This window comes from Leptonychotes weddellii, chromosome X (assembly GCF_054177405.1).
Source record: "Leptonychotes weddellii isolate Sample4059 chromosome X, ASM5417740v2, whole genome shotgun sequence".
In the NCBI taxonomy this organism is placed as follows: domain Eukaryota; kingdom Metazoa; phylum Chordata; class Mammalia; order Carnivora; family Phocidae; genus Leptonychotes; species Leptonychotes weddellii.
Genome location: NC_138385.1, coordinates 88893796 through 88903628, shown reverse-complemented (window position 1 = coordinate 88903628; position 9833 = coordinate 88893796). Strand labels below are relative to the sequence as shown.

General features: G+C 35.7%; 1 protein-coding gene across 1 annotated transcript in view; it reads left to right on the top strand.

The window, feature by feature from the left end:
• Positions 1–1536, top strand: part of EIF2S3 (eukaryotic translation initiation factor 2 subunit gamma) — a 19241-nt gene extending 17705 nt beyond the window's left edge. The window contains exon 12 of the mRNA XM_006742622.3: positions 1111–1536. Coding sequence (XP_006742685.1) covers positions 1111–1174 — 64 coding nt within the window. The 3' untranslated portion in view covers positions 1175–1536. The remainder of the gene's footprint in view (positions 1–1110) is intronic.
• Positions 1537–9833: the final 8297 nt, after the last annotated feature.

Sequence of the window (9833 nt, the reverse complement as noted above, 5' to 3'; positions counted from 1 at the left end):
TATTGAGGAGGGCACATTCGGCATGGAGCACTGGGTGTTATGCACAAACAATGAATCATGGAACACTTCATCTAAAACTAATGATGTAATGTATGGGGATTAACATAAGAATAAAAAAAAATATATGTAGAGAGAGGACAAACTAGTGGTTTCTGGTGGGGGGGATGAGGTGGGTAGGGGGACGAGTGCAATAGGTGAAAGGGATTAAGGCTTCCAGTTATAAAATAAGTCCTAGAAATGAAAAGTGCATGTTAGGGAGCATAGTCAATAATATTGTAACATATGGTGCCAGATGGTGAGTACACTTATAATAAGCATTGAATAATATGTAGAATTGTCAAATCACTATGTTGTACACCTGAAACCAATATGATATTGTATGTCAATTTTACTTCAATAATAAACTGAAATAAAAAATAGTCAAATTTTTAAAAATTAGCAAGTATGTTAAAATTATTAAACGAGAGCCTCTGAATGATCTTTACATTCCCTACGATTGTAGTTTTACCCCGTATTTAGATGGGTTTTCTTGAAGCTGTTGTTGAGGTAGCAATCCAGCCTGGTCATTAATTAGAGCAAACATTGAAAGAGGGAGCAGAGGTCCCTCTGCTATTCAGAGTATCTGCTAATAGACTATACGTTCTTTTAGTTCGTCTCTTAATTTTCTTTACCAGCCAAGGTCATGCTAAATCCTTTGTGATCTGTTGAGTGCTGTGAATGGTAAAAAAGCATTTTTCAAGGAGAAAAGGATAGAAAATGAGATTTTTTAGAAAATCAGACTGTGGTAGATTGTGTATCAGCATGATTTCTTATTTGGACTGGAAGACTGGTGGTTCTGGAGGGGTGAGTATATTTCAATAGAGTGAAGACAAGCACATTTGTAGCAGCAACTTTTTGTTTGCTTTTTTGGTCATTCATTCTGGCTAGGGCCCATCTTTGCGGGTGTGAGGATCTAAGAAGAAAGCGTGAGCTTTCTTAGTGGAGCAGCAGGTTTGGGGAACATTCAGATTTAGCAGATAAGCAAGTAAAACCAGTTATGTCATATGATTGTGTGGTAATGATAATGAAATAGGTGTAAAATTCATAGTTTTTAAAATTTTCTTTTTGCAGTTTAATTGGTTGGGGTCAAATAAGAAGAGGAGTGACAATCAAGCCAACAGTAGATGATGACTGAAGAATTCCAGTGAAATCATACATTTGGATGGAGTCGGAATTTCTCTTTACAACCTGGGGGTATATTTTCAAAGCAATACTGGGAAATTAATTTCACAGCTCATTACCTTAGTGGTAGCTGTAAGGTTATTCTCATTTTTTGGTGATGAAAATTTAACCTCTAGTGCTAAAGTAGGGTCTACAATAAATGTAAAAATTGGCATAATGTCGGATTGAATCTACATTTTAGCAGAAATTAATCATTCCCAAATAATGTCTAATTTATACATTAGTGCAGGTTTGAAATGAAACTCCTTGCTACAACCAGCCTTTTTTGTAGCACACATACCAACAAACCTGTTTCAAATAAAGGTTTTCTTCTTACTTTGCATGATTCATCTTTGAGTGGTTCCAGGCTTGAAGGACTATTGTACCAGTAAAAACTTGAAGACTCAAGTTCTTAAAAACCAGCTTTCCTTTGCCCCATGTTTTATGTTGCTTTATCTTTGAAATTATGAGTGAAAAGAAAATTAATAAAAATTGTCCTTTAGGGCATAGGAGCTCATTCCCATGGACACACCTTTTTGTCCCCTTCCTCTTTTCCTGAACTGAAACACAGGAAACTAGAGCCAGAAGTTCTCACCTCCCTGTGGTGCCCTGCAATTGTTTCTGCATTGGTTTATACCTGAAACCTGATAGCCTTCCCCCATTGGAAAACACTGTTAAGCCAGATGATTCTAGATAAGTAACATAGATCTTTCTAGGCTTTACTTTATATTTTTTCTTAACTGCTTAATTGATACGGTTATAATGTAGATTCTAATATTAGTAACCTTTGGACCTTTCAAGAGGTCAGTGATGTTAGAAAGCAAAGGGTGAGCCTTTTGATTTTTAACTTATTCAGCATTTTCTTATATTTTTCCTGTGCTCTGCTTTATTTTTTATTTTTTTAAAGATTTTATTCGAGAGAGAGCACAAGTAGGGTGGAGGGGCAGAGGCAGAAGGAGAACCAGACTCCACTGAGCGGGGAGCCTGACGCGGGGCTCGATCCCAGGACCCTGAGGTCATGACCCGAGCTGAAGGCAGATGCTTAACCGGCTGAGCCACCCAGGAGCCCCTGCTTTATTTATTTATTTTTTTGTTCGTAAGATTCTCTTAAAGCAGTAGGTCCCAACTCTGGCTGACATTAGATTTGCTGGAGAACTTTAAAAAAAAGAAAAAGATGGCCTGCAGAGATTCTGACTTAATTGAGTAGGGATGGAGCCCTGGCATTGATACTTTAAAAAACTCCCCAGTGTTAAGAAATGAGTTTAGAGAGTTGAGAAGTAGGTGTATCAAGTAACACAGAATTTACTGAGTTTTGTTAGTCTAATAATAAATAGAGTCATAATAGTCTCTAGTTGTTTTTCTTAAATTTGCATTTAACGTGGGATTTGATGCCACAGTCTAGTAATAAGCTTTTTCAGGCATTGAAATTGCCTTGTAGAAATTTAGAAGGTGTGGCTGTGAATTGTTACTTAAATTTATAAGTTCTAAAGAAGCATATAATGTCATATACTTGATTGAAGTGTTGTGTTGTAGCATGAAGGACATTTAAATAAAGCAAGGTCCTAATCCAGATGTTAATTTTATATTTAACATGTCCCCATTTGTTTTGTAAGCCCCTTCCGCCAGTAATTCTGGGATAACAAGTCCCAAAGCTTCAATAGTTGACTAAATTTATCTTAAGTAATCTCATGTCACAATTGAAAGCAGAAGTCTGTTTCCAGCATCTATATGAATTTCAACAGATTTATGAAGCAGTGTGCTTAATGTAAGTAGGTATACACAAATAGGAAAACAGTGGGCCTAATTTTCTTAAAACTTGAAGTCAGTGCATTGATTCTTAGCAAAAGCTGTACGTGGTTGAGAATCTGCCTGTAATGCAGTGTTACTGATGAAAGTACATTGCGTGTGTAAATCCTCTTGGCTCACCTGTCAAAGATATTTTCAGAGTCTGACCAGTTCTCATCCCCTCTGCTGTTAATAATCTAGTTGACGCCACCATGGGCTATCACCTAGAATAGCACTGCGTAACTCCTCCGTGCTTCCACACTTGCCCTACTGCACTCTGTTCTCAACACAGCAGTGTTACCCTTTTTGTAAGAGAATGCTTTGTGTACCACTGTATGATAAGTTGTAAAGTCTCACAGAAATGGGGTATGAGAGCAATCTAGCTGTGACATGCAATTTCCAGGCTGCCGTAGAAAGTTCTATTATGTAACCTCCAAAGGGGTGTGTGTGTGTGTGTGTGTGTGTGTGTGTATTTGGGTTTTGCAGAAGAAAAAGAATTTTCTTCTAATAAGAGTGCATATAGCTGCACTTTTAATAAAACTTCTGAAATCCCATTTCTAGAAAAATTTAATACGGTGAAGCATTCATTGAAATGGATGCTTTTCTAGAAATACATAAAATTTTTAGAAATTATCGAAAATGAAGCTGATACCCTTAGTATACTTACAATCAAGAAACTTGGATTAGTAAAAAATTACCTCTGCAGAAGTTTCCACAAACTCAATATACATTCTGCCAAATTTCAAAGATTAGGTAATTTCTCTTTAAACTGTTTCAGAATATAGGAAATGAAAAGACAAAAAAGGAGACCTCATAACTCATTGTTCAAAGTTCTATCCCTGCTGCCCAAACCTGGAGAGAATACTACCAAAAGCAAAATAACAAAACCACTGGAACATATTCTCACAAAGTTATAAAATCCACTCTAAAATATTAGTAAATCCGGCAATATATTAAAAGAATAATGCATTCTTGTGTACACATGGAAGTTACAGAGGTTGAAAGAGAAAAGCTTACCTTGAAGATGTATTTAACACAATCCACAATAACTTTTTAAATGTAGGTAATGTAGAGAAGGAAACTATTCACTCGATGTCGTGTGTTTAGTAGAGAACCTTCAGAATCATGGTTTTGAATGAGGAAATATTGGAGCACAGTAACATCCTTCCAAGATGCTGTAGGTTGGGTTGCATAAAAATGTGGAGCTGTGAGGTTAATGCAGTAACTAGGGTGAAATTCAGGGTGGGAAGCAGTTATCAGTTGAATGACACTGGAATTCATGTGATTGTTTCTCTATATTCTCATTAAGGTCTGCAACAAGTCAAGAATGTCAGCTACACTTCAGTTCTACAACAGTGTTCTCTGGGGCTTAGCAAATGAGATACAGATATTGGGAATGGAAGCAACAGAACATTATTTACAAGGTATAAGATTATCTAGAAAATACAACCTAGAAACTGAAAAGCGTGAACTTCTAAGAGAGTTCAGTGAGGTGAAAGGGTTCAAGATAAACATGCAAAAATTATTAGTTTATTAAATAATTTACTAATTAGATTACAGCTCCCTCCATACACACAGATCAGAAAATGCAGTGGGTATAAACTATCCAGGTATAAATTTAATAAGACTATGCAAGATCTATATGAATAAAACATTTGCTGAAGGACAAAAAGATAGAAATGAGAAAGTAGGCAATATCCTTGTATGGGAATACTCAATATTGTATAGATGGCTGCCATTTTTTGCTATAAATTCAGTGTAATTTGAATAAAAGTTTCAATAAAACTTTAAAGAACTGGTCCAGCTGATAAAGATTTGGAAAAGTAAATGAACAAGAATAGTAAATAAACTTTTGGAAAAGAATTATGATGGGAGAATTGACTTACCATGTTTTAGAACGTAGAAAGCCACAATATAAGAGGCATGGTATTGATGCAGAAATAGATCATTGGAACAAACAGTATAACCATATATAAAAATTTAATACTATATGCTATATGCTGCATTTTATGTCTGTGAGGAAAAGAAAAGACTTTTTTAGTCCAAATGGCTAGCCATTTGGAGATAAAAGATCTTTCATTTAAAGTCTTATTTAAGGGGCTTCTGGGTAGCTCAGTCGTTTAAGCGTCTGCCTTTGGCTCAGGTCACGATCCCAGGGTCCTAGGATCAAGTCCCGTGTCGGGTTCCTTGCTCAGTGGGGAGCCTGCTTCTCCCTCTCCTTCCCACTCCAGCTCTCTCTCATTCTGTCTCTCAAATAAAATCTTTAAAAAAAGAAAAAGTAAAGTCTTATTTAAGGTTTCATTTTATTGAGACAAAATTTGGAACAAAGAAAAAGTAAGATTATTTTAATAATTTGGATGAGGAATGCAAAACAAACCTAAAAGCCATAAAGGAGAAGTTGACAGATTTAGTGTCTAAAAAGTTCAGAACAGGGCCGAAGATATCACATATGTAGAAGATGATAGATTGAGAGAAAATACTTAGGACTTACATGACATGTGAAAGATTAATATTCCTAGAACAAATCAATAAGATGAAAAAAAACAGAAATGGGACAAAATATTTACTGCATCCCTTTCAGTGGGCTAACGACCAGCAGGAAGAGAGCTCGTGTTGACTCAGGAGCACACTGATATGACTTGGGTGAAGACAGCAGTTAGTGGCAGTCAAGTGATCCCACAGGCAGGAGCAGATGTGACATCTCATCTCCATGGAGTTTTCTCTGTGCCTCAGACTTAACAGGGAGGGGCTGCATTGCTGCCAGAGACTTTCTTGTAAGGTTGGTTCTTGCTGGATCAGAGAAAATGAGTTTTGTCCTGGACCACTGTACCTTTTTTTTTTTTTTAAGATTTAATTTATTTTAGAGCATGTGAATACGGGGGGAGGGGCAGAGGGAGAGAGAGAATCTTAAGCAGACTGCATGCCAGGCTTGGAGCCCAGTGTGGGCCTCGACATGGGCCTTGATCTCATGACCCTGAGATCATTGCCTGAGCCAAAACCAAGAGTCAGACGCTCAATCAACTGAGCCACTCAGGTGCTCCCTGGGCCAGTGTACTTTTATACTCAGGGATTGTGTCACTGTTGAGGAAGAACTTAAACAAATACTTAATGCTTTCATTTAAGGGAATGTTTACAAATATTGGGCTTCAGGGAAATAACATTGCATTCTGGGGGATTTGAGCACCGCTATTGAACAATATGTCTGACTAAAGCTTTTGGCAACAGGGAAAGTCCATCTTGCAAATATGTATGGGCTATTTATACAAGAAATGCATATAATACCCAATACACACTTGTAAAGGGCTGAGCTTATCTAGTAATAAGAAATGTGAAAACAGTGTGATTCGTTTTCACTCATTAAAATTTGCAAAAATTGTGTCAGCTATACTCAGAAAAATTGGCAAAAATTGAAAAGACTTCTAGCAGTCAGTGTTGGTGAAGATATATTGTCGGTGGGAAGTATAAACTGGAATGTTTTTTTGAAGAGGACAGTTTGATTATATCTATCCAGATTTAAAATATCTCACCCTTTGACCCAGACAGAATTCCTTATCTGGGAATGCATCATGGACAAATATTCGCTCATGTTAACAAAGATCTACAGAGGATGTTTATTCCAGCATTGTTTATTATAGCAACAGTTGTAAGACACCTAAATGTTAGAAGGGAGTGATTAAATACATTTTGTGCTACATTTACGCTCTTATGAAATAAAACTATAAGCCACCCTCGATTCAGCCCTGGTTAAAATTAAAGGTGAAAATATTGGTTCTAAGTGTTTCATGAAAACCCTTGAGAGGAAGTAATGCCTTTGACTTAAAGTGCTTTGAGAATTCATAATGCACTATTGGTTGTTGTTCACTTCAGAAAGAATGAACAGTGTCAAGTGTCAAAGGAATAAGCTCTATGTCAGCATTAGTGTTGACTCTTAGAATCACAAGTTCATTTTCTCTAACAAGTTTATGGGGAGAAAGCCAAGGCCAGCAAGTGAATTCACGCCACTTACATAGTGGTAAAATTATACATTAAATTTGATCACTGTCGGACTGGTATATTTATTACAATCTATATTCCTACAATAAATACTTTCTAATAAATATTTCCTGTTACAAGCATACAGTGAGTAATTCTCACAACAAACTTATAAAAATTTACCAGGAATCATAACTTCAAGTATCATACTCCAAAAGAGTCAACAATAAATCCTGTCTAGATAATATGTATGTCAAGAATATCACAGCAGGAGTTTCACCTAACCAGGAACACATTTTAGTGATGGCAAGATACTGAATATGTATAGCTCAAGCTCAAATAAGACCTTTATCCCTTGAGAATCAACTTCAGCCTTCTCCAAAGGATTGTAAAACTACAAGAAAACCCATTTAGTCCAGTGGTTTGTATTCTCATTCAACAATCGTTTGCACTAATTCAACGATCTTTTGTCTTAAAGTTTCTCATCAACTACTACTATGGTTCATAGCCTGTTTTTTTTTTTCAAAAGACCATTTCTTGGCTTTCTGAGCCTCTTGTTTTTATTTCATTGATTTCTTACCTTTGTTATTTTTTCTTTTACTTTCTTTGGATTTATTGTCCTATTTTTTACTAGGTACTTAATTTTCTTTTAGCCTTTCTCATTTCTAATATAAATATTGAGGGCCAAACACTTCCCACTTGGGACTTTAACAGCGAAATCAAATAAGGTGTTACTCATTTATTTAGATATAATCTGCATTCAATAAAATGCACAAATCTTGAGTGTTCAGTTTGATGAGCTTTAGTTATTTTATAGACCCATGTATCTATCAGCCCAAATAGGATATAGGATGTTTCCATCACTCCAGAAAATTCCCTCATGCTCCTACAGTATGCAGTCTTTCAGCATCTGAATTCTTCCACATAAGATGTTTTTGAGATTCATCCATGTTAACATGTATTAGTAGTTTGTTTTTATTGCTGAATAATATTCTGCTGTTAAGGTACACCACATTTTGTTTATCCATTCACCAGTTGATGGACATTTGGATTGTTTCCACTTCTTGGCTTATTAAGAATAATGCTGTAGTGAACATTAGCATTCAAGATTGTGTAGACACATTTTCATTTCTCTTGAATAGATTCCTAGGAATGGAATGAATGTTAGGTTGTATGATAAGCCTATGTTCCACTTTTTAAGAACCTTCTAAACTGTTTTCTAAAGGGGCTGTACCATTTTATATTCCCATCAACAGTGTGTGAAGGTTCCAGTTTTTCCACATCCTTCTCAACACTTGGTACTGTCTCTTTTTGTAACAGTCATTTTAGTGGATATATAGTGCTATCTCATATGGTTTTAATTTGCATTTTCCTAATGACTAATGATGTTGAGCATCTTTTCATGTGCTTATTAACCACTCAAATTTCTTTGGTGAAATGGTATTCAAATTTTTTGCCCATTTTTTAACTGAGTTATTTGTTCTGTTACTGAGTTGTAGGAGTTCTTTATATATTCTCAGTATAAGCCTCTTATCAGATATATGATTTGCAGATATTTTCTCCTGTTCTGTGGCTTGTGTTCTTATTTTCTCAGTGGTATCTTTTGAAGTGCACTTTTTATGGTAAAGTCCAGTTTATCTTTTTTGTCATTTATGGATTATGCTTTTGGTGTTCTATCTCACAACTCTGCCCACTCCAAGGTCACAAAGATTTTCTCCTTTGTTCTAGAAGTTGTATAGTTTAGTTTCTACATTTAGGTCTATGATCTATTTTGAGTTAATTTTTTTTGTTGTTCCAAAAACTTTTATTTTTAAAAATTTTAATTCCAGTATAGTTAACATACAGTATAATATTAGTTTCAGGTGTACAATATAGTGATTTGACCATTCCATACAGCACCCGGTGCTCATCACAACAAGTGCCCTCCTTAATCCCCTTCACCTGTTTCACCCATTCCCCCACCCACCTCCCCTCTGGTAGCCATCAGTTCTCAAACCTTTCTTGGTTTGCCTTTCTCTCTCTCTCTTTCCCTTTGCTCATTTGTTTTGTTTCTTAAATTCCACTTAAGAGTGAAATCCTATGGTATTTGTCTTTCTCTGACTTATTTCATGTAGCATAATACTGTCTAGCTCCATCTGTATTATTGCAAATGGCAAGACTTCATTCTTTTTTATAGCTGAATAATATTTCATTGTGTATATACACCACATCTTCTTTGTCCATCTATCAGTGGACACTTGGACTGCTTCCATAATTTGGCTGTTGTAAATAATGCTGAAATAAACATAAGGGTGCATGTATCCCTTTAAATTAGTGTTTTTGTATTTTTTGGATAAGTACCCAGTGGTACATTTACTAGGTTGTAGGGTAGTTCTATTTTTAACTTTTTAAGAAACCTCTATACTCTTTTCCACAATGGCTGCACCATTTTGCATTCTCACCAACAGTGCAAGAGGGTTCCTTTTTCTCCACATTCTCACCAACACTTGTTGTTTTTTGTGTTTTTGATTTTAGCCATTCTGACTGGTGTGAGGTGATACCTTATTGTAGTTTTGATTTGCATTTCCCTGATGATGAATGATGTTGAGCATCTTTTCATGTGTCTTGGCACTTTTATTGAAAATCAATTGTCATAGGTGTGAAGGTTAATTTATTGAGTTCTTTTCTATTGATCTTTATGCCACACTGTCTTGATTACTCTGGCTTTATAGTAAGTTTTAAATTGGGTAATAAAATACTCCAACTTTTTTTTCCCCAAAATTGTTTTGACTATTCTAAAGTTCTTTGAATTTCCATATATGTTTTAGGTTCAGCTTGTCAATTTCTCCAAAGAAGCCTACTGAAATTTTGATAGAGACTGTTTTAAATTTGTAGAT